At 41.5% G+C, this 24,357-nt stretch overlaps 1 protein-coding gene across 3 annotated transcripts in view; it reads left to right on the forward strand.

Moving 5' to 3' along the window:
* CUL1 (cullin 1) overlaps nucleotides 1–24,357 on the forward strand; it is an 86,439-nt gene that overhangs the window by 14,937 nt on the left and 47,145 nt on the right. For all 3 annotated transcript variants that reach the window (XM_032237679.1, XM_032237681.1, XM_032237680.1), the window contains exons 2-5: nucleotides 1,183–1,471; nucleotides 3,197–3,371; nucleotides 13,339–13,506; nucleotides 18,596–18,646. In XM_032237679.1, the coding sequence (XP_032093570.1) occupies nucleotides 1,332–1,471; nucleotides 3,197–3,371; nucleotides 13,339–13,506; nucleotides 18,596–18,646 (534 nt within the window). In that variant the 5' untranslated portion in view covers nucleotides 1,183–1,331. The remainder of the gene's footprint in view (nucleotides 1–1,182; nucleotides 1,472–3,196; nucleotides 3,372–13,338; nucleotides 13,507–18,595; nucleotides 18,647–24,357) is intronic.

Raw genomic sequence — 24,357 nt, forward strand, 5'->3', positions numbered from 1 at the left:
GTGGAAAATTGAAAGAAAAGATCCAACCAAGTGATGCTTTGCATATTCTCAGTATTTCCTCATCTCTTGTGTACTTTTTGTTCCTTGCTAGTTTGCCACACAAGGACTTTAGATGCTGCTTTTAGCTCCTTAACTTGTTATCTTCATCATCTCCCTTACAAACCATTGAGTAGCATTGCACTTTTTATCCCACCTGTCACATGTTGTTTGAGTTGGCTTGGGAGGATCTTTTTCTTCCATCCCCTTTTATGTGTCTCTTGCCAAAAAGAAATACCGTATTTTCACGACTATAAGCCGCACTGAAAATCCTAAAATTTGATCAAAAACCGGCAGTGCGGCTTATAACCCGGTGCGCTTTATATATGGACGTCTATTGCAGTTGTGAGGAGCCGAGGAGAGTGTGGAGAAGAGCACGAAGGTTCTTGGCGCTCCGGGAAGCGGGAGAGGCGCGCGGTTTGGTTTATCCTCCCTGGATGTCGCAGTAGCAGCCCCAAACTCACCGATCTCAGTGTTTTTCGCATCGGGGTGTGCTGCAAGAGGGAATGAGTGAAGACCTTTTCCAGCCAGCGCAAAGGACTCCCCCGGACTTTTTTTGCTGAGCACAGGGCGACGGGCCCGCACCTCCACCACCAGCAATCCGGAAAGGTCTTCACTCACTCTCTCTTGCAGCATGCCCCGATGCGAAAAACACAGAGATCGGTGCGCTTGGGGCTGCTGCTGCGACGTCCAGGGAGGATAAACCAAGCCGTGCGCCTCTCCCAGCTGCTTTCGCGGCTTCCTGGAGCGCCAAGAACCTTCGCGCTCTTCTCCGCTCCTCGCGACTGCAACAGATGTCCAGAAGCGTCAGGAAACGTGCAGCTTATAACCCGGTGCGCTTTATATATGGAAAAAATTTGAAAAATTAACGTTAACTGATACTGCGGCTTATAATCCGGTGCGGCTTTTGGTCGTGAAAATACGGTACTATCATCCTTCTCCCTCTGCCTAGGTTTGTGTTATGTGTATGTCTTTATACATGTATTCATGAATCTATTATCCCATATAGTTTTTTACTAAGAAAACTTTTGTAAGTCTCTCATGGTTTATTTACATATGATGTTATGGTTTTACAATAGCTTATTTTAGCTATTGCTAAATTTCAGTTCTCAATTGAATCTGTTTTCTTTTTTTCCTTCCCTACAGAGGTTATTGTGAGACAATAACAGCCTTCATATAAAAACACTTTTTCTGCGTGACTGATAGAATTTGTAATGTTGATTTATTTCTACCTCTGATGGAGGATTAACTAGATTTCTCACTGCTACACTGGAAGACTTTGCAGAAAATTTAAAATGTCATCAAATAGGAGTCAGAATCCTCATGGACTTAAACAGATTGGTCTTGATCAAATATGGGATGACCTAAGAGCTGGAATTCAACAAGTATATACAAGGCAAAGCATGGCAAAGTCCAGATATATGGAACTCTACACGTATCCTAAACAAATATTCCAAAATAAATGGCTTTAATGGTTTTGTCATCATACTCTTACTCTGTTTCATAAGTGAAGCAATGTGAGGTTTGGGATATTAATTTCTTAAATGCATTACTACTGTCTGGTTTTGACTGCCATTGCATGCTTTCTTCAGAATGTTGTGATGAGTAGAGGTTGATGTTGGTATACGTATATGTAGTGTGTTGTTATAGGAGGGACCAATCAGGTTATTGTGAGGAGAATTGAAGATGGGAACTGCATCAAGTCTTTTCCAGTCCTCTTATAGTTCCCCAATGCTCCCAGATCTTTGAAAGATATAGTTCAGTGGTTCTGAGATCACATCTGCCAGTTCCTTCAGAACCTTGGGATGTAATCCATCTGTCCTGTGATTTGAACTCATCTATGGTGAATAGATACTTTCTTACCATTTTATTGCCTATTTTAACTCATATTCCTAATCTGTATTTTTACAGTGCTGTTTTTGAGAGGTTGGACTTTTTATATAAAAACATATGCAAAAAATGAATTAAGCAGTTCTGCTTTCTTCTTATTGCTCATCACCTTCTTGCCATTTTCTCCTATTAATGGACCAATCATTTCCTGGACATTTTCCTTGTTTTTTTATCTGTTGAAAGAAGCTTTTTTTGTTATTTTTTACTTTTGTTGCAAGCCTTAGTTCATTTTGAGTCTTGGTTTTCCTGACTTCATCTTTGCAGGCTTGGCCTATTTGCTTAAATTCTGCTTTAGTTATGTATCTCTCTTCTTTTTACACTTTTTGTCTTTCAATTTATTAGAGAGTTCTTACTGCAGCCCTGCTGGTTTCTTTTGAGAGCTGTTATTTTTCTTCTCCATTAAAATTGTGCTAGACTGGGCTTTTATAATCTCACTTCAAAATTCCCCAAGCTTCTTGGGTTGTTTTCCCCTTGAAGATTCTCATCCATGGAATCTTTCCCAAGCTCTTTCTAAGTTTATTGAAATCATCTCTCTTAATATCCAAGACTCTAGTTTGACTTTGTTCTATTGCTTGTGCTTGCATAATGTTGAATTCCAATATTGCATGATCTCTCTTCCCCCCACCCCCCATGCCAAGATTCCTATAACGTTAACATCTTCTATCATTTCATCTCTGTTATCATGTCATCACTTGTCCTACTTGGACAAGTGACTCTAGGTGATGAACAGTCATGAAAACAATTCAAAACAATTACAAAACTAAATATATATGGCAGTCATACATAGAGATTTTGCTTATTTGTAATCATGCAAAGAGTAGAACTGGAAAGTTATGCAATTGCAAAACAAAAACACCTTTGACATAATGTGATTTCCAATATTATTTGTACAACTTACTGTTAAACGTCTCTCAGTCTGTCTAAATTGGCTATATTGTAATCTATGAATCAGGAATTCCAGGTTTATACTTCTGCTGTGAATTCTTTTCTGGGCCATTGTTTATCCTCACCGTTTGCTTTAATGGTATCAGAATACTGATAACTTTTACAAAGAACATTGTAAGAATTATAGAAATCATTGGTGAATCCAAAGCAGTTCATTGAAAATTAGTTGGGCATGAATTAGCTGATTTGCTGATCTAATTTCAGTGATTTTGTATTGAGTGAGTGAGTGTGTGTGTGTGTGTGTGTGTATGTGTAGAAGGTATTCATGCAGTATTAATTTACTGTTTAATTGTAACATATAACATGTCCTTAACTCTTCCATCAGTCATGTTTATAACTACTGCACTAGTGTACATCAGTCTAATCAAGCCCGAGGAGCTGGTGTAACCACTTCTAAATCTAAAAAAGGCCAAACACCTGGAGGAGCTCAGTTTGTTGGCTTAGAATTGTACAAACGACTTAAAGAATTTCTGAAGAATTACTTGACAAATCTCCTTAAGGTAAGACAATAATTTTATCTTTTGGAAAAGATATTTCTCATTTTTTGAAAAAAGGACATGTCTATAAATTCTATTTTAGAATCTCCATAAATATTTATTTAGCTTATGGCATTTTTAGAAATCATGCAATGACTTACACAAATTTAGTTTAAATAAAGTGTCAGCATACACACACATACACACAATGTACAGAATATAAAATATTAAGATATTAAGTTTGAGATTGGAACATTTCTTTTATCCATCTTATGCACCTCTAAAGTGCACTTCAGTAAAATAGTCAAGGGAACAAGCAATAAAAATAATAAGCGGTGAGAAATGCTGCTTAAACAAATGAATGTAAATCTAATTTTGCAAAGTGTATGGAAGCAATTGTAATACCAAATTTAATAGTATTTAACCAATAAACTCCTAAATATCTTGAAGATACTGTGTTTGAAAACGTGCCTCTCTTATACAGGTAATCTATATAGGTAGCCCTCATTTAACAATTGCTTCAGAGAGGGATCATTTTCAATAATGGTAGTGATGAAAAAATAATCTTGCAACTAATATTTACAACCTTCACAGAATCTCTCAGTCACACATTCTCCTTTACAATTAGGATGTGTTGTTTTATTCATGATCTCTTTAATTTAGTATACTTTATTCAGTAAATTTTCTTTGCTGATTTAATTTTGTTATTAGGGTTAAAATTAATTCTCCAAGATAAAGAAACTGACACTGACTGGAAACAGTCTTCAAGAAGAGAGTTAAGCCAAATTGTGCTTCCCAATCCCAAAACTGTTCAAGAAGTTTACCATAGTTGATGGTATCAAAAGTAGCTAAGGGATCAAGCAGAGCAGCGATAGATACATAACCTTTTCCTGCTCCGTCTATATATAATAAAAAAGTGGGACCAATGCTATTTTGCCCTACCTCTGTGCCTGAATCCTGACTGGAAGGGATCCATATAAACTATTTCCTCCAAGATTCTCTGGAATTACAGCATAATTACTTGCTCATTTGTTCTGCAATAAGGACAGATTGAAGACAAAACTATCCATTAGAGTAGTATCTGTCAATGATTTCTACAGGAGACGAACATTAGCTTACAGAAGGGGCAAATTATCCTATTTCCCCCAAAACAAGACCTCCCCAGATAATAAGGCCAATCAAGCTTTTGAGTGCATGCGCTAAAATAAGTCCTCCCTGAAAATATTGTAACACAGCAACAGCCCTGAGGTGACTACGCTCGTCGCCTCCTGCACCTCAAAAATAATAAGATCTTCCTGAAAATAAGGCCAAGTGCTTATTTGGGGATCAAAAGAAAATAAGACCCTGTCTTATTTTCGAGAAGACATGGCATAATCTCCAGACCCACAGAGATAGATTTGTTGAGCAGACTACTGCCGTAACTTACTCTTTATCTAGAATATTGTTCTGAACAATTTTTGCCAGTCTTAACTGTTAGCCCATTTTATATAATACTGGCTCTCATGATTAGATAACTGTTTGTTGTTTAGACTACACATTTTGTAACATATAATTACATTATAATGTATACTAACACTGGTTTTTGGACTCATACCTCCTTCTTCCAGGCCTTATTTTTAGTTGGGGGAAAAAACAGGAAACAACGTTTCCTGATTTAAACTAATCAGAATTTTCACTTTCTCCAATGTGAATGATAGGGAGGATTACTCAATTTAAGACTCTGCATTATGTTGTTTAAATTATTGATGATTGGTTTTGTGCCATCAAGTCAACTCCTAACAACATATATAAATTTGTCTATGACATGACAATCTCTCCCTAATCTGTTCTTTCAGCAGTAGCTTAATTTGAAGATTGGTACAAAATTGTATCAAGCATTACTTTGTCCACCAATAAACATTTTCTCCAAATCATTATTCATTGTCTCCCATTGTATCAGTTTTCAGCAAACCATGTTTCTAGTGGTTCAAGTCTTTAAAAAAATAATTGGGATATGTCATTATGGATTTTTCCCCCCTTCAACTTATAGGTATTACTTTTAGAAGGACAATGCTAGATAAGAAAGTTGAGTAAATTTTAAAATGTCAATGGTATATTGTAGAAAAAATTCTTGTTCTCCATTTTATACCGCCGGGGCGGGGGGGGGCAGAAATGGATATTATCATGTCCTGATTGGTCCAGAGACTGAGTGGTACTTTTTTCCCCAGCCATGCCTCTAACTCTCTCTTGGCTCCTGTTTTCAACTCAGTCTAGTCCGAGAGAGATTGTTATTTCTTGACTCCTGATTGGATGCCATTCCTGGTTCTTACTTCTAAATTGGAAAAACCTTTCTTAAAAATTAATTCTTAAATTGGCTTACTCTAAATTCCAAATTGTGAAATTGACAGGCTGTTGACTGCTTCAGGGGCCATTTAAAGCTGCCACCTTCCTGGGGCTTTGGAACACCGGTCTGGCAACTATTTTCCAGCTCCATTTGCCACATGGAGCCTGAGGTATCGCTGTTCATGGGGGGGAGGGGTGTGCTAGGCTCAAGGAGCAGCGTTCTGCTCGGCCGGCTCTGACCTGTTCATCGGGTAACACACCGGCACCATTGCATGCAGAGAGGTTTCTGCTGAGTGGGAAGCAGGTGGCTGCCATTTTAAAGTGGCTAGGTCTAAGAGACTCCACAAGCGATCCGTGAGGGCAGAAGTACTCTGGCAAGCGAGGAGGCTCTCCAAAGCAGCCGCTGGTCTCTTTAAAAGTCGCAATGCCTAGGCAAGATGTCGAAAGCATCTGGGCTGCAACAAGGAAACAAAGAGTGCGACAGCAGTTGAATACTCCATGGCAAGGTCACAAGATGGCGGGCTCCAGGACCGATGCCGATCCGAGGCTGTTAGATCCAGAAAGAGCCCCAGGAGTGGAGGAAGGCTCATCTAGGCCCCATACCACAGCCAAGAAGACCAAGGCCTTGGCTGCTCAGCGCACCTCTAGGGCCACAGTTAGAGCTGAGTAGCGCCAGCAGAAGGGGCTGGAGAAGAGGATGTCCTGGGCAGTAGAGGCAGAGCAGTGACATGTGGTGAGGTTTATGGCTGGTGAGGCACTGATATCATCACAATCAGATTTACAAACATTAAAACCCTACAAATTATCTTAACCAATATTTGATTGGCAGCAATTAAAGGGTTATCTTTGAGGTCTCATATCAGCATTCTTTACACATACTGTAGCACACAAAAAAGCACATTTAATTGAAAAAAAAATGAAGTTATTATGGGTCTTACCATTACTTATAAATGAAGTCCATCCACCGCTCCTTCTGAAGAAAGGCATCTATGACTTGCTCGTAGAATTTTCGTTATCTTCTTTTAATTTTAAAAGTCTCTCTGTCTCAATGGCGAGCACGGCCAGAGAAGAAAGTCGTCCTTGATTGGTCTTATTCCGACTGTATGTCTCTTCAGTGCTGAGAATGACCGCTCCACCGATACTGTCGTAGCTGGAACAGTGAGCACAAGCTGGAGCAACTTTATGGCCTGAGGAACAGGTACAGTCCAACGAGATCTGCCTTCAGTTTCACAAAGTCAAAAAATCTGGCATATTTTGAAAAGCTCTTCAGTTTCGTGTCATCAAAACGTTGGGACATTTCACTAAATTTTGTGCAATCCACCAAACCAAGGAAAGTCAACTCACCAAAATGATCAAACCTAACCTGCATTTGATGGTCTATGTTCTCCAAACTGTTACAAAACACTCGTTTTTGTTCAGATATAACGGACTCTCTACGTCCAGTCCCTGTCAGGCCAAGTGAGCTGCATTTCTTCTCAAATCAGTCATATAAATTGTTGAACTCCAGTTTCATGCGCTCAAGAGCTGTAAAGGTGTCATGGATGCGTGCAAGACAATATTCAATGTCCATCACTTTGTTTTGCAGTACTTTAAAAAGTGTGTCAGTTTCATTGAAAATGTCCTCATATGCCATAAGGAGAAAGCATGTTGATGGTTTTGACAGCCACCAATCGTATCCTGCTGCCATCATTAGTGTGTCATTGTCCCAGTTGTCAGGATTTTCTATAATGACATGAAATAACGCGCGCAGATCATTGTGGTGCATGCTTATTGTCTGCACCAGCCTAGAGTTAGAACTCCATCTTGTGGGCGCTGCTCTGGGTAAATGGCGCTTAACAATATCATCCAACAAGTGAGTGCGCTTTGTGGATGCTGAAAAATGACGCTAGTCCCTCAACTGTTTTAAAAAATGTGCGACACTCCGGCATGCACTTTGCTGAATGCGAAAGCACCAAGTTCAGCTTGTGTGCATAACAGTGTGTGAACATGGCTTCGGGCACTTTTTCTTTTATTTTAGCTTGCACACCATTAAGTTCTGATGCCATTACAGCGGGCCCATCGTAGATCTGAGCTACAAGCTTTCCAACACAGTCATACTTCTCCAACACTCTCAGGATATACTCAGCAATTGCGGAAGCACGTCTGTCCTCACTCACATCATCAAATCTCCAAAACACCTCCTTCACCTCACATTTGGCATCAGTCATAGCCACATACTGCAGTATGACAGAAATCTGAGCTCGGTTTGTGACATCTGTGGTCTCGTCTACTTCTACAGCAACAAATGGAGTTGCACTGCTCCCTTTTTTAATGTCATTTCTAATGACATCACTGACTGCTTCAATTAAATCATTGTGTATTCTATTTAACAAGCTGGAAAATACAGTGGATGTTTTCAAATGTTTAGCTAGCCTGTCATCTTTCTCAGCATAAGAATGTAAGAGTTCAACTTAGTTTCCACGATTGATAGAGTCTGTCATTTCCACAAAATGCCACCTGTGGTTTGGCAAGGAAGCAGGTGGCATTGATGAGATCTTTTAAAATCTCTCAGTTTTCCTTTACCTTAGCATTGTGGATGCTGATGTTGAGTCTGCGTTGTTCGTTTAAGCTATGTCTACCCTGGATATGACAAACGTTTTTAGCGTGGTCTGTCTATGTATGTGGGCGGTCGACTGCTCATGTTTGATGAAGCTTCTCTGCAAATTCTTCAGGTCACAATATCCCCTCTGAGTCCAGACATTGTCGCAAGTCGAGAAAAGAAGGCAGGGAAAGCAGAAAAGGAGGTTTCTTACTGAACATCCACACAGCCAGCCTTTTCGTGTGTACCACACCGTTTGGAAAGAGCGGGTATTCTGTCTATTCCTCTGAAGCAGGCCCTTTAGCTCCGGTGTTGGTCTTCCTTTAATTATTACCTCCTGCTTTGATTGAAAGTCCAGTTTAGAAAAATCTTTTAGTTTAGAAATGTAATCCTCCATTTCTGAAAGTAGAAAAGGTAGGGGGGGGGAAATGAATGACTGCACTTGACTTTTTAATTCTCATACAGAATCACCAAAGAGATTAGTTTCTGGCATTGTCGGCATGGATAGAGAATTGGAGATCTACATGGATCTTCAAAAAGTCAGAACTTTCCCTGGTCACCTGGTGGAATCCCAAGGCGACTGCAGGTAACACCAAGATTCCACAATTGTGCAAGCATTACCCAAGATGCTGAGGAACAGAAACATTTCACATTTTATATAAAAGGATATTCATGAAAAGCTTTATGAAATAGTTGCTTCTGCAACTTAGCAAGCTACATATTGCTGTTTTTCTTTAATATATAGCACTTCAAAGAACAAAGTTACTTTTACTACGCTCTAGTCAGCCAGTGGATTTCTTCTTGTTGTGTTGAACAGAATCAAGATCATTACCAACAATATATATTTTGTTCCTTATTGCACTTCTAAGTACTATTTCAAAAATATCCCTGTGGAACAGAGATTAACAGCAGGAAACACAGTATACTTTATTTTTCCCACTTCTCTACATAATAGACTTTGTTAATCTTCGAAAAGAATTTAGCCAGAAAACCATGGAACACAATTTGGTACCTGGCTGTAAAATCTTTCTTACCCTAGTCTTATACTAGGAGAGAAGGAAATACATAGGTGAATTATGTAGGCTGGTTTTTCTGAACTATTCTGGCTGAAAATAATGGCTGGAAGACCTTCCTCCTGTGTATCCAGTCCCATTCCCTCTCTCTAATCTCTCAATTAAGAGGACAGTGTTAGATTTACTTACAGTTTATATAATATACTGTACATACTACCTTTTCTTGATAAAATTATCTGCCACTTAAGGCTTTATATTGTGCTTTAAGATACTAGTATATTATTTCTACAGAAAATCCAGCTGAAGTAAATGCGCTTGAAGACAAACTGGGACACAGTTTTATAGCCTTACAAAGATTTTTTGTAACCTTGTAGAACTTGCTGAATGTCCCATACATACAGTCATACTGATGTTTCCATCCAAAATGAAATTATACCAAGGCAGGACCAGACATATTGCTATTTAAGGTGAAAGCAATATGGATACCCCACTCTCCAATACATGGAGAGACAAATAGAAACTTCTTTCAGTATCAAGATTTGTTGCAAGTATCTAAACAACAGATGAAATGGCACAGACCTGCCATGTAATAATGTGCAATTATCCTGTCCCCAATATGCTTCCTCTTGTGAAACCTATTCAGAGACAGCACTGCTATAGGATAACATGGCCACAACAGCACAACACACACTTTTTACCATATGTGCAAGAGAGAATGGCCTAGTTAAGCTTATTTGCTTGGCATAAGAGTTTTCCCTATCTACAATGCCTTGGTACTTAGACAACACAACTAGATGATTCTGTCTTTCCTGCAAATATCTCTGTTGCTAGGATACCAGTTCAGGGGGATGCTAGGTTTAATGCCACTCTCTCCTCCTGCCCGGAACTGTTGTCAGAGTCAATTGCTGAATTATAAAAGCTGGCGTAATTTAGCCACTGAATTGTCATTAAAAGTCAACTCTTTTAAATGAAAAGTTTGAGTACTTATAATTACTGTATAGGGTATCTTTATTTTTATTTCTATATCTGGTAGCACACTGTGCAATGTACAAAACAAAGGGATTTCCTAAAATCTCTATGCTAACAAAGCAGAATAAAGCAGGCAAAGTAGGAAAAACACACCTGCCCAGTCAAAATCCCCCCTCCCAAAAATAGCAAGGCAGAAAATCCTTGAACACAGTGCTGCATCTTTAGTATCATCTTCACAAAATAATATGAAATGAAAAAAATTGCTGCCTCATCATGTCCCAACATCTGTGGTCTGGTGTATCTGCCTCTCTGAGTGGATTTCATATGTGATAGTAAATATATCTTACTTACCTATGCATGGTGGTTCCATACAACACATTAAGCTGTAATTTATTTATCACATAATACTGTAACACCTTCCCCCATTTTGCCTCAGAATTTTATACAAGGCCAGTTTTTATCTTAAAGTAAAGCTGGTCCTAATTATTCAAGAGTGGAGATCAAAGCAAACAGTATTACAATGATAAACAGTGAATACAAAAGCCCAGAAAATACATTCCAATGCTATCTTGAAATAAAAGTATTTTTTTTTAAAAAAGATGAGAAGGGGATTTACTAGCAAAAGAAAAACCTTTTGTCCCAAATAATAATTATGTCTTAAAAGACTGAATTCAGTGTCTAACTAGTAGCTGTGAATTACTCTGTGAGACGTGGCTGCCACTGTCACCGCTCGAGGATGAAGAAGATGAGTGAGGCAGCAGCACTGGCTCCTCAGGACGGTAACAGAAGGGGCTCCCTCCCATCTTCCAGGACTCGCCCAGCCCGGCGTGCGGCACCTGCTGTATGGCTGGGGCAGGGCATGCTCTTTAAAGTGCCAGTGTGCCTCCCAGCCATAAACCAGGACATGTTTTGCTCTATGGCAGGCCGAGGCGGCATGCACTTTAAAGTGTCGGCGTGCCTTCTGGGCCGGTTATTCAGTGAGACCTGTGGGGTTATTCAGTTGCCGGAAGGCGGAGCACATTTCAGGGTTGGCTAACCACAAGACCAATAGGCTCAGCATAGCAACCATGGACCATGGGGAGTGTCAGTTTCACAGGATTTGCCAGCACTTCGGCACCCCAGCGATGGACCTATTTGTGACCCCAGCGAATACCCAGCTCCCTTGGTTCTTCTCAGATATCCCGACTTGAGGAGCAGAAGGCATGGACGTCCTACCCAGCAGATGGCTGAGTGGACTCCTCTCATTCTGGGGACTCTGAAAAAGATAGTTACGGGGGCAGGGGTCATTCTACTAGCAGCCCAGGAGGCCATGGTACACAGATTTAGTGCAGCTGTCTGTGTCTCTCCCTTCCCCTCCTGTGGAGGATTCCCCAGGAGGAGATCTCCTTGTGCCACCTGGAGCGTTAGTGGCTCCACTTGACCACCTGACACTTGAATGGAGCCTCCTGAGGAATGCCAACTTCTCACGCGTCATCTTGACCATTGAGGTGTCTAGCCGTCCGTCGACAATGAGGATTTACAACTCCATGTGGTTGACGTTCGTCAAATCGTGCAGAACAGCCAACGTAGTGTCAATGGTGGCCTCAGTACCACAGATTCTGGAATTTTTGCAAGATGGATTGGAAAAGGGCCTTTCCCACAATACAGTCCGCCGCTAGGTAGCTGTCCACAGTGCTTGTGGGGAGGGACGCGTGCTACTATCGCAACATCTAATTATTAAGAGATTTCTTAAGGGGGTGGTGTACCTCCGACCCTCCACCAATCCTAAGTTTCCCACGTAGACCTGCCTATGGTCCTCTAAGTGCTTTGAGCCCCTGCAAACGGTCAGCCTATAGTTCCTCACTCTCAAGGTCGTGTTTCTGATTGCCACAACATTGGCCAGGCACATCTCAGAGCTGGGGGCTCTGTCTTCAAGAGGGGACCTATGTGTTTTTCACCAAGATAGGGTTGTTCTTAGATTCGACCCCACCTTCATTCCAAAGGTGAATACTCCCTTTCACAGGGCGCAGGAGGTTATCCTGCCGGAGTTTTGTCCAGCCCCTTCACGTGATAGAGATTGCCTCTGGCACAGGCTTGATGTTCATTGAGCACTCCAGATTTATCTTAGGTGCAGAGCTTCGATCCATAGGTGGATCTGTATTTTTTTCCTGCCAGCGACACTGTGACCCTCACTCGCACAACAATTGGTCATTGGTTGCACCGGGAGATCATCAGAGCTTACAAGACAAAAGATCATCCACCGCCATCTGGAATTACAGCCCTCTCCACTAGGAGCGCTGCCACCACAAGGGCATGGGCAACTAAGGCTCCTTTTGAGGATATATGCAAGATAGCCACTTGGGCAACGCCATTGCCCTTTATCAGACATTACCATGTGGATGCCTTTGCATCTACAAAGACGTCCTTCGGCCGCAGGGTACTTCCGCAGATTGTGGCCACCTTGGCTGCTCCGGACTAGATAGGTTTCTCCCCCCCCCCCCTTAGGACGGTAGCTTGGGTATGTCCCATTCCTGGCCCCTCCTGCAGTATAACCTCGAGAAGGAATGTTGGTCCTACCTGAATGTTGTTTCTCAGGATACTGCTGGAAGGGCCAAGTCTCGCCCTACTTAAAGTCTGTAGCGAGCTAGGGTTGTGGGTTGGCTGGTTGTTTTTCTTGTCGTTTCAGATCACTCTCTGTAGCTGCGATCTCATTGAAAATTGGAGCCAAGAGAGAGAGTTAGAGATGTGGCTGGGAAAAAAAATACCATTCAGTCTCTGGACCAATCAGGATGTGATAATATCCCATTCCTGGCTCATCCCCCAGTATCCTGAAAAGCAACATTCAGGGACCAATGTTCCGTCTTTGTCTGAAAAATTTCAGCCAATGTTTCAAAAAGAAAAGACAGTTCAAGTCTAAAAATTGATTATTGAAAGAAAATGTAGTTATGTTATTTATATGTCAAGGTGATGTATTGTGCACAAGGGAAAGACAGAGGCCTATCCAATAAGTCACTAGACTAACAAATGAAGGATCAGTTAGGTACTATTTTGCTCTTGAAAATAGACGATACTGCAGAAGAAATCCTGCTTGTATTTAGCTTAAGTTCTGTTGATGAATTATCTCTTTCAGGATGGTGAAGACTTGATGGATGAGAGCGTGTTGAAATTCTATACTCAACAATGGGAGGATTATCGGTTTTCAAGCAAAGTGTTGAATGGGATTTGTGCCTACCTCAATCGACACTGGGTTCGTCGTGAATGTGATGAGGGCCGGAAGGGAATATATGAAATTTATTCAGTGAGTTGTTATAAAGAGTAGTTATGTTCAATAGAAAAAAAAATGGCAGTTTTGTTTTGAATGGGAGATAAAATGTGTGGATTGTTTTCTTTTTTATCCACTTGACTTCTCTTTTGCTTAAGTTTTCATCCTGCCTATAGGTGACCTTAAACAATCTTTTCTGCATATATACAACATATTTTGTTTCAGATCAAAGCTAAGGAAGGGAAAATTCATATTTTAGTTTCAGGTCAAACTGAAGAAAAATAGAGATAAAAACAGATCAAATTATGAATTAAAAGGTAAAGGTAAAGATTCCCCTCACAGATATGTACTAGTCTGTTCCAACTCTAGAGGGCGATGCTCATCTCTGTTTCAAAGCTGAAGAACCAGCGCTGTCCGAAGATGTCTCCGTGGTCATGCAGCTGGCATAACTAAACACCGAAGGTGCACGGAACACTTTTACCTTCCCACCAAAGGTGGTTCCTATTTTTCTACTTGCATTTTTACATGCATTTGAACTGCTAGATTGGCAAAAGCTGGGACAAGTAATGGGAGTTCACTCCATTATGTGGCTCTAGGGATTCGAACCGCCAAATTACCAACCTTTCTGATTAACAAGCTCAGCGGCTTAACCACTGAGCCACCACATCTCTTAGTTATTAATTGAATAGAGCTAAATAGATGCTTGCTGGACCAAGAACTCTGTTTTATTATTATATGCTATAAAATGAAGAACCTCATTTAATTTTAAGTGGAAAGAGAGTACATTTTTTCCACTTTTATATGCTAGATGACTTTTTCCCTCATAGGGGGTTGAAGAGCTGACTTGTCTTCTGCATTTTTAATGATATCATTCGAAAAATATTTGCGACATAATCGGAAGGCTATATTATTATTTATTTTCTTAAAATGTTGCTTTGTGACTTACTTTCATTTTACATGTATTCTTCACAAATAATCTAGCCTTTATGCCTTTTTAGGATTAGCCGTAAGTCAATTCCATCATTTTACAATGTTTAAAGCAACTTTATTTGGAGAGTGATAGGAAGAGCTGGAGATTAGCTCCCTGAGCGTGTTTGCAGTAGCTCCTCTCAGTTTTGTTTTATTTTATCAATTTTTAGTACTTCCACTGGGTCCTTTTTATTTAACTAATATTCTTTGGATGAAATAATGGGAAGTCTACAACACAGATAAAGGGTTTTTTTTTTTTGCATGGGACTGATAAGACATGGGAAAAAGAAAGAAATGCCATAGTACCAGCCCGGGATCTCTCCCACCTTTGAAAAATGCAAAACAACCAAGAATTTAGGAGCACTTTGCTAAGTAAAACTGAACAGCCCCCATCTCCAATCAATTTTGAGATGTTAAAACAGGACCTTTAAAGAGACTTGACAAAACAGATATTAGACTTTCTGGATCTTATGGGGGGAGCAAACTAACAGCCGGGTGTTTTTACAAACAGCTAGTCCAATTACATCCTGTATGGAGTCTGAGATAAAAGCTAAAAAGGTGAAGAACAACAAGCTAAGTCAGTACAGAGAGATTACCATGGGAAAATACAACTGAGTTTATGGCAAAGCAATGCCTTCTCACAGCACAAACTCTTGTTTCAATATTTGAGCAGCTAATAGCCATACAACATGATTTGGAGACATCAAGAAAAGATATAGCTGTTTTTCTTCAAGCACAAATTCTAGGTCCATGCACCCGCACTAAAGACCTTGCAGCAGACTTGGTTAAATCCCATATTCTGAATAAATCTGTGGACAAGGAGCAAAGAGCCAAAGAAACAATCAAAGAACTTGCTGAAAAGTAGCAGCTGACTCAAAAAAACTGGCTTTCTCCTGACAAGATAGTAAGAGGGGGATGTATTAATAGAGAAGTTTCCTTGGAAGCCAGTAAAGCATCCCCCACCCAATTGCATCAGTTACATCACTCACTGCAAATACAACAAATTGCTCTTAATTATGGATACTGCAATACCAAGAGTTTAATACTAAGTTTCCTAAACCAGCGTCTTCATTGCCAATGGGGGCAAATCGATCTCCGTGCTGCAGAGTGGCTCCCTGATGTCCCAAATTGGAAGTGAATAGTCCTGTATTTCAAGCAGCCGACCATACTGGTGATGCTATTTAAGATGAAGGCTCACCTAGTCTCCTTTCAAATCTTTCCCATCACAGTTTCTGTGAGGAAATGGTTAAACCCTTAATTGTTAACATGCAAGCTCCCAAGGTTGCTGTCTCGTCCTCATTTTCAACCTTGAGAAAGCGAGAGAAATAAAGGGGGAATCAGCCAGCCTTATTCGGTGAAGATATACTTAACAAAACAGAAGCTGGCCTCATTAATGCTTTCGGCTCTCTACCAAGGAAAGAACAAGATAATGTTCTATTCAGGTTAGAAAATTTAAAGAAATCTTTGTTGTAATAATCGACACAGCTGAGTTGCTTATAGATCTGTCTTCCCAATAATTGAGCCTATTGCTTCCCCCCTCCACCGAGGATAAGGGATTGAATGAACATGAGATCATGGAGAACAAAAGCCAAGATTCACAGGGACCAATAGAGATCCTGGTAGAGCTAGAGATAGCAATAGCAGTTAGACTTATATACTGCTTCATAGGGCTTTCAGCCCTCTCTAAGCGGTTTACAGAGTCAGCATATTGCCCCCAGCAACAATCTGGGTCCTCATTTTACCCACCTCGGAAGGATGGAAGGCTGAGTCAACCCTGAGCCAGTGAGATTTGAACTGCAGAACTGCAGTCAGCTGAAGTAGCCTACAGTGCTGCATTTAACCACTGCACCACCTCGGCTATCATCCTTATATGAACATCCTATTATACTTTCAGCACCAAACCAAGAGATCGAGATAAGACCTACATCATTGCCACCATTTCAGAGTCAATTGCAGCATGAGTTAATAACTCGTTGCCCTACACCTCAAAAGGAGGCACCTGAAAGGCACGCTCTGTTAGCTGATGTAAAGCCTCTTACTCCGAACAAGTTCCTCAGAAGTCTACACAGGACCCTTCCTCCTTTTAGAGAAGGCCAATTTCATCCATTACAACATCTCAATCAATTGTAACAACCTTACAACTTGCCTTTGCATAAATCATATTTCCTGGTGAGCTGCAAATGATGTCCCTCTTACCCTTATAATCTGGAATATAATGGATTGGACTGTCTCATCAAAAGCCCATCTCTTTTTTGACTAAATGGATGTTAGCTCAAGAAATCAAAGAACTACGTACATCTTAAGAAGTAAGTTTGAAGAATCATACTTAGCGGGGTTTGAAACCTTAACTACAAATTTGAAATCAGTTCTTACCAACAGAACATTGGCTCACTCCAAAAAGTTGGCTTTAAAGAATAAAAAATGGTTTGATAGAGATTGTGCAACTGAAAAGGATATAACAAGGAGTACAGGAAAAGTAAAAATGCCCCTTCTGAGGATCACACTCACTATTTAAAGCAGTTAAAAGGACAATAAAAGGTTAACTGCATCGGTCAAGACAAAAAATACATCCCTTTTTTCGTATATCACTAGAGCCGTGAGGGCGAACCTATGACACGTATGCCACAGGTGGCACATGGAGGCCTCTCGCAGGTGGCACAGGGGGTCGCATACATATTGCATTAGGGGTGTGAGCACACGGAAATGTGCTTTCACACGGAGACACACGTCTTTGCCACGCAAGGACAAAAAGGTTAGTCATCACTGCACTAGAGGATTGGGAAAATTCCCCTTACATCCATCTAATCAGGTACCAATTTATGCCTGTAAAGAACATTTAAGAGAGCTATATACAGACCTTGATTATGAATCCAAGGTTAAGGATTAATAATTGATACAGGTATTTCTCAGAGTCAGGTACGAGCCTGTAAGCTAATGATTATTTATTGGCTAAAAATTCATTTCTTCCCAGAGGGACTAACTCATTTATTGTTGATAGATAACTTCCTCTCCTCCTGGAAACAGGTGATAGACCACAAGCTGAGCTCTATGGGCTCCCCCCAGCATTTTTAATATCCCTAGGCTTTGACCACCCTAAGCCAGTAGTCAGTAATAGAATAAAAGACATCGAGTTCCATTCAGAAACAAATAGCCTCCCCATAGTAAGAATAGAATTACAGGGGATGTGGGAACCGTCAAGATATTTATAGGCCCTGATCTTCCTAAAACATAGAATAGCATTCTTCAGAGCCAGATTTAACATCCTCCCCTCAGCACTCCTCCAAGGGAGGTATAAGAAGACTCCAATAGCGCAACAAGTATGTATATGTGGTAAGTCGAAGATATCACACATGTTTTATTGCACTGAATTATACAGAGTTTAAATCAATGCATATTCTCCCCTTATTAGAGAGATTACTAAGGAGGGCAGACAATTTTTATGTAGACTATCTCCTCCAGGACTCAGACCCGGCTACCACATGTGCAGTAGCAAAATTCTGTGCAGCTGCAACGACCACAAGGAAAATCTGATTACAAATTTATTTCTTGTAAATACCTCTAACAATTTTTAGATAACTTTTTCCTATCCTGAGATACACTTTCTTTGTATTATATCTAGTATACATGCTGCACAAAAAGTCCTAATTTATAATTCTTACACACATTTGACTTTGAATATTAGTGTTATGATTACATTTGGAAGAGAGAAAATGACACTTAGGAATAGCATCCTTGAATGTTAATGTTAAATTTTCTTAATACCAAAAATTGTACTAAAGATTAAACTCTGACATGATTGTCTGCTTAAATTTGTCCAAATTTTATATTAAAAAAGTACTTTTGATCTTGAATTTACAGAAATGGACCTGTCTAAAAGAAAGGTTGAAGCTTGCTCTCTTGTGTTCTGGTTCATATCAACGATATTGTAAAATAGAACAGTTGTGAGATTTAGGACCTCCTTATTAATGGATCTAATGAACAATACCCTCTCAGATTGCTGGTGTCCCATGACAAAGTGGTGGTATGCCTTTATAGACATGAATTTGAACAGTGTTATCAAAGAAAGGAACTTTTGAAAACCGTAATATGTGCAATGTTATAGATAACTATGAATACAAGAACAAGCATTTATAATATATCTCCTTTTAAATCCTAGCTTGCATTGGTGACCTGGCGGGACTGTTTGTTCAGGCCACTAAATAAGCAGGTAATATTTCTATTGATGTACTGGTGTGTGTCTTTCTGTGTATATATACAAAAACAGTATTAATAGAAAGGGACTGACAAGTAAGTTTTAAAAAATTATTCCAAACTCAGTCTGTCTAGAAAAAATATGAATAGAATAAAATTTAGTTTATCGTATCACTGTATTCCTGAGCTGTAACTAATTTAAAACCAAATTTGCGAATTTTGTGAATGGTATATGATGAAAAATAGATTATTATTTGCTGAAATAGTTAGATTTCATAGTATATTTATTGCCTATGATTTAATACTGCAAATTATTCATAAGTTTTATCTCTATTTTAAAAATGCATCTAGATAAAAAGTGTAGTAATGGAAAAATAAATTAATCTAGAGATGAAATAATTAATTAATTAATAGTTAAGTTTAAATAAGAGAGCCACATAATTGGTGATACTATCTACTGGGAATACAGAATATATTTGTTAGTTTCTAAAACTGCTATAGTGTGGAGTGCATGGGATAGGAGTGGGGAAAGCAATTTTAATTGTTTGTCCCAGGCATCTGATGGAGCTACCAGAAGGTTCTTAAGAGAGTTTCCTAGAAGTTTGGAGAGCAGTTCAATTTAGACCGAACACAATCTCTAAATCCCTGAGAGTTTTGCTTCTGAACAATTTCTCTGTTTGATAATCTTGGTGATTCATTGCTTTCATGAGGAATTCCAGGAGATGAAATGTCACAAGAAATGTCCAGTGCACTGTTGATGAAAGATAGGGGAAATCTTCCTAGACATGGTTATGAATACTAAGTTTGGGCCAGCATCATAAGTGTGCAAGGGAAACTTTCCTTCCCTTAATGCAGTCATTGAATGCTATATGACAATTTTTTTAAAGATTAATTCAAACGTTATAGATAAGGAAAGGCTGCAAATAGTGATACTAAGATACAATGAAATATTAGCTGAATTACTTTTTAGATAAACTCCCCCCTTCATTTTAACTTGGACGGATGGTGTAAAGTGCTGATCATGAATTACAGCTGTGTGAAAAAGTCCTACATGCTTTCAATTTTAAGCTGTATTTACAGGTTTAATCAATTTTTCACTCATAGAAACCATGCAAAATTAGTACTTTGATGAAAATTTCTGTAGTCAAATTGAGTTGCATAATTTGTATTAATATAATCAAAGTCTTTTTAAGGTTTTGAATGAGTTTATGTGCTAGAACAAACACAACTTGAATTTTCGAGAATGTTAGGTTCAAAAGTAGCCAATCAGCAGCAAGCTTTGGCTGACCAATCAAAATGCACAGAGGCTAAATCTATGAGCCAATCAATGTTGCCATACTTTCTGACTATAAATAGGCATGAAAAACATTGAGAAATTTAATTTAGCTGCATGCAAGGATGAAGGCCTTTGCTTTCACCAGTACTGAGCAGTGGCATTGCATCATTGTGATTTATGAGAGGATTACTCCTGTACAGAAATAGCCAAGAGAGTGAAATGCCATTGCACCACAGTGAACAGAGTGGTTGAAAAATACCAAATCACTTGTTCAATTGATGACAGGCTCCGTTCTGGGAGACTAAGAAAGTCGACAAAATGACAAGATCGGGCTCTGCAACAGGCTGACAGGAAGCTCACCTCACCTCAGATTACAAGAATTTGGGGTGAAACATGTGCTATAAAAGTGTGCACAATCACAGTGCATCACAGACTGCTTGCCAGAAGGCTCAAAGGCTGCAGGGCTCAAAGTAAACCTTTGCTCACAGACGCTCACCGTTCTCGTCAACATGCGTGGGCCAAGGTCATCTTCAGAGAACAATTTCTACTTGCCTGGGAATCAGTGCAATAAGTATGTCAGAAGATTTCCAATTGAGAACTTGTGGGCCAAGATTGGTTACAAAATAAGCAAGAAGCATCCGAAGACCAAGCAGGAGCTGATTGAATCCATTATTGCAGCCTGGCACCAGATTGTCACCAAAGATCACGTGCAAAGGCTTATACATTCTCCAAAGTTGGTGGAGATAGCAGTCATGCATGGGTTAATTCAGCCAGTAATCAATAGAACTGAATCTACTGATTTGATGTCATAGCCTCTGAGGATAGTCCTCCTGCTTTTTTAGACTCAGTTCGATTGGGACTGGTTGTGCTAATTGCTCTCTCCTCAACTTTTACTTCAAATTGCTGGATTGACTATTTAAAACTTTTTAGAATTGGCTTATTACTAAAATTTTCAATTGGATTTTACCTAAATGTAACTTTTGAAAGAAAAATCGTTGGGGAAAGCGTTGCCTGGAGACAGGGCTTTCTAACCCTCAGTTCTTACAGCTAGGTGCAGCCAGGAGAGTTCCTTTTCTTCGAGGCTTGCTGGCTTTCCTTCGAACCCTGCTGGACTTCTCTCTTGCGGCTTGAAGTGCTGCAGGGCACCGACCATTGGAGGATACGCTTAGCGCTCTCGTCTTCGCTGCCTCACTATCGCAGCCAGCGCACACTACCGCTGCCATTAGCATTGCCACTACTTCAAAGTGCCGTGGCCGCTACCTCACTGCAGCCGCTGCCAGTAAACGACGACGCTACTCAAGCCACCACCACTACTCGCAATGCCACAGCCACTGCCTACTTGTCCCCGCAACATTCGTTAAGAGCCCTCATTGGCCTCATCGCTCCACAGGCCTCTTCCACCTCATGGTGCCCGACCCAGAGGCTTTTGAGCCTCAGTGGCCTTTTTTTTTTTTTGGCACAAAGTTCTCCGGTGGCCATTTTGAGGCTTCATCTTTGGATCACCAGGTCGTGAGTACAGGTCATGGCCTCCTCTCCTACCCACGAGCCCCAGGCTCCTCCAACCACCCAGGCTTCTAATCCTTCCTCTGGCTCTCCAGTGCCCAGATCCAACAGGCGCAGGCCTGTCCCAGAGGCTTCAACTAATGAGCCCCCTGCCAAGGTGCCAAGGCCTAGTCGCAGGGCCACTGCTAATCCCCCTTCTCAGCATGAGGGTGATGCACCTCCCCTAGCAGGCACCTCCTAGGAAGGCCTGGGCCAAGACCAGACACACAGATTCATCCTTTCCAGGCCAAGGCCTGCTGAGCCTAGCCCCCCTCTTGATTTATCGTCGGAGTCAGAGGATGGTTTATCTTCTGCAGCATCTATAATCCAACCCAAGGAAGCAAGGGTCTCAGGCAACCATGTTTGCAGTGGGGATGAGTCAGATGGGGGCAAGAGCCTTACTCCTGACAAGGAACTCTTATCCCAGGAGAATGCCTCCTCTGTTCAGGCCCCCGACTTATACAACTGAAATGACTTCTATCATATCCGACACCATTGAACTGGACATAGCAGCAGGTCTTAGGCACAGGTTATCTAACCATTCTACTCCACGCAGGTCCTCTTCTTTGAGTTCCAGACACAGGAATGGTGATCTCTCTACTTTTTCATCATACAAGCTTCCTGGAACCTCCAGCCAACCTCCAGTTTTCGGAGAGCAGGACCGCCCTGCGCGAGATTCGGACCTATCTGAGGACGAAGGTCTCCCTCCTGACTCTCCTACCTTTATAGGCCTCTTTAAACCGGTTATTTTCAATCTCTTCTTTTTAAGGCCAAGAAAATCGCTGGCATCCCTCCTCCCAAGACTCCTCAGGGAACGGAGGCGGATAAGTCAGACACCACTGACCCCCTCTTCATCCAACCCAAGGTGGAAAAGGAGGTGATTCCCTCATCCAGGCTCTTCATCGACATGGTGCAGAACCAGTGGCTGTCGCCAGGTACAGGCCCCCTCCCCAACACTTTGGACAACCGCCTGTACAATGTGGGACCCAAACTCTCCAAGGCTCTTGAGGTACCCTCCATTGATTTACCCGTTTTAAGTTTGGCCTCTCCTAATGCGGCCTCTGCAGCTCTTGAGGAGGCCCTTCGCCCTGAGGACGAAAGGCTTGAGCAAACTCTAGTCAAGGGCCATCAAGCCTCTGCGTGGGCCATTCGGGCAGTTACCTTTGCATCTTTCTTTAGTTGTTCTGCTCGCCTGTAGCTAAGACAACTTCAAGGGAGACTCCCTGCCCAGGATTCTAGGGCCTGCATGGACATTAATAAATTAAAGGCATCCCTAGAATACACCGCTGATGCTTCCTTGGATACGGCCTACTTTGCGTCTCAATTGCCTCCACTGTCTCCTCCCTCCGGCTACTCTGGCTTAACAATGGCAGGTGGAGGCCCAGGCTAAGTGGAGGTTGGCTTCATCTCCCTATTCTACTTCTCTTCTCTCTGGACCTCCTCTAGAGCTTCTTCTAGTGGAGGGAAAAGATAAAAGGAAGGTTCTGCAACCAGCCACTAAAAAGCAGGAAAGCCGGAATCAATCCTTCTATTGTAGGCAGCCCTTTCGAGGGCAGGACAGGGGTTCCTCTAACTCCAGTCTGCAATGTCAGGCCCCACCCAGACAGAAACCCTCCTTTTCAAATAGATCAGGCAGAAATAGCCAGAGATTCCAGCCCCGAAAATCCTTCAGAGAGAATTCCAACCGTTCCTTCAAGAGATAGAAGTGAATGTCTGGAGGATCTCCCAATAGGGGGACGTCCAGCAGCCTTCACGGATCGTTGGGACGACATCACCAACGACGCGTGAGTCAAGTCCACAATCAGATTCGGCCTTTCTTTGGACCTGTGCTCCAACCCTCCAAACCACTTTGTCACATGCCCGATTTCCACGGATCCTCACAAGAGGCTCCTTGTAAAACAAGCCATTCTTCATCTGCTTCACATTCGGGCAATCCAACCTGTCCCTCCAGACCAGGTGGGACGGAGTTTTACTCTCGTCTCTTTATTGTGCCAAAGTCTTCTGGGGGCTGGAGAGCAACCCTCAATCTCAAATATCTCAACAAATTCATCAGATACAGGAGATTCAAAATGCATTCTCTCCTGTCCATTCTGGAGAGTGTGCACAAAGACGATCTCCTCACATCAGTGGACCTCATAGAGGCCTATCTTCATGTGCCCATTCTCAAACAACACAGGTGATTCCTCAGGTTCGTCTATGCAGGCAGTCATTTCCAGTATCGGGCCCTCTCCTTTGGGCTTTCATCAGCCCCAAGAGTATTTACCAAACTGCTTGCTGTGATAGTAGTCCACCTTTGAGCCAGACCCATTTCGATATTGCGCTACCTGGACGACATTCTTTTGCTGTCCAGGTCGCACAGTCAGGCTCTCCAGGACCTTCAGATCACCACGTGGTTGCTTCAGGAACAGTGTTTCTCCATAAATCACGAGAAGAATCAGTTTCCACCTGCCGACTAGTTCAGTTAGGAGCTCTCATAGATTCCCCTCAGGGGAAGGTCTTCCTGTCTCTAGAGCATCAGATCAGCCTCAGGGACCTAGCCAACGAAGTGCGCAGGAAACATCTGGTTCCACTTCTCCAAATGTCCCAACTGCTAGGGAAAATGGTCTCATGCTTCTCCATCATCCCATGGGCATGGCTTCACAGCCACTGCCTCCAGTGGTTTCTATTAGCATACCAGAAGACCACAGCAGTTATTCCCTAGTGAAGGTCAGACTGATGCAGGTATTGATCCAGTCTCTGGGCTGGTGGGTCTCCCCGGCCATCTCTCAGGAGTCCCTATTCAGGGATCCTCCACGACTCGTAATCACGACAGAAGCAAGTCTGACAGGATGGGGCACTCACCTGGAGGATCAGGTGGCTCAAGGACTCTGGTCGGATTCCGATCTTTCTCACAGCATGAATTGGCTATA

This window comes from Thamnophis elegans, chromosome Z (assembly GCF_009769535.1).
Source record: "Thamnophis elegans isolate rThaEle1 chromosome Z, rThaEle1.pri, whole genome shotgun sequence".
NCBI classification, from domain to species: domain Eukaryota; kingdom Metazoa; phylum Chordata; class Lepidosauria; order Squamata; family Colubridae; genus Thamnophis; species Thamnophis elegans.